Raw genomic sequence first — 235 nt, forward strand, 5'->3', positions numbered from 1 at the left:
CTCAGGGGAAGCCCGCGGGGGGGGTTGCCCCCCGGCCGCCCCTGCCTGCCGGGCTCCCCGAGGGCGCCGGGGCGGCCTCTGTGTCCCTAAGGGCGAAGAGGAAGGTGGTGAGCATCCCTGGGCAGAGCAGCGGGGTTGAGCTAGCATCCTGACGGCCACGTCACCCAGCGCCACCCTGCCCGCAACGGCCCACCGCAGGGTGCCCGCTAGCAACGTGGTGGGGCTCAGCATCCCA

General features: G+C 73.6%; 1 protein-coding gene across 1 annotated transcript in view; it reads right to left on the bottom strand.

Annotated features, from left to right (window-relative positions):
* COL9A2 (collagen type IX alpha 2 chain) overlaps positions 1 to 235 on the bottom strand; it is a gene marked incomplete at its 5' end in the record, with an annotated part of 13,635 nt that overhangs the window by 6,689 nt on the left and 6,711 nt on the right. Inside the window, one exon of the mRNA XM_035890558.1 lies at positions 37 to 86. Within this exon, the coding sequence (XP_035746451.1) occupies positions 37 to 86 (50 nt within the window). The remainder of the gene's footprint in view (positions 1 to 36; positions 87 to 235) is intronic.

The sequence above is a fragment of the Egretta garzetta genome, unplaced genomic scaffold (assembly GCF_000687185.1).
Source record: "Egretta garzetta isolate BGI_Z169 unplaced genomic scaffold, ASM68718v1 scaffold243, whole genome shotgun sequence".
In the NCBI taxonomy this organism is placed as follows: domain Eukaryota; kingdom Metazoa; phylum Chordata; class Aves; order Pelecaniformes; family Ardeidae; genus Egretta; species Egretta garzetta.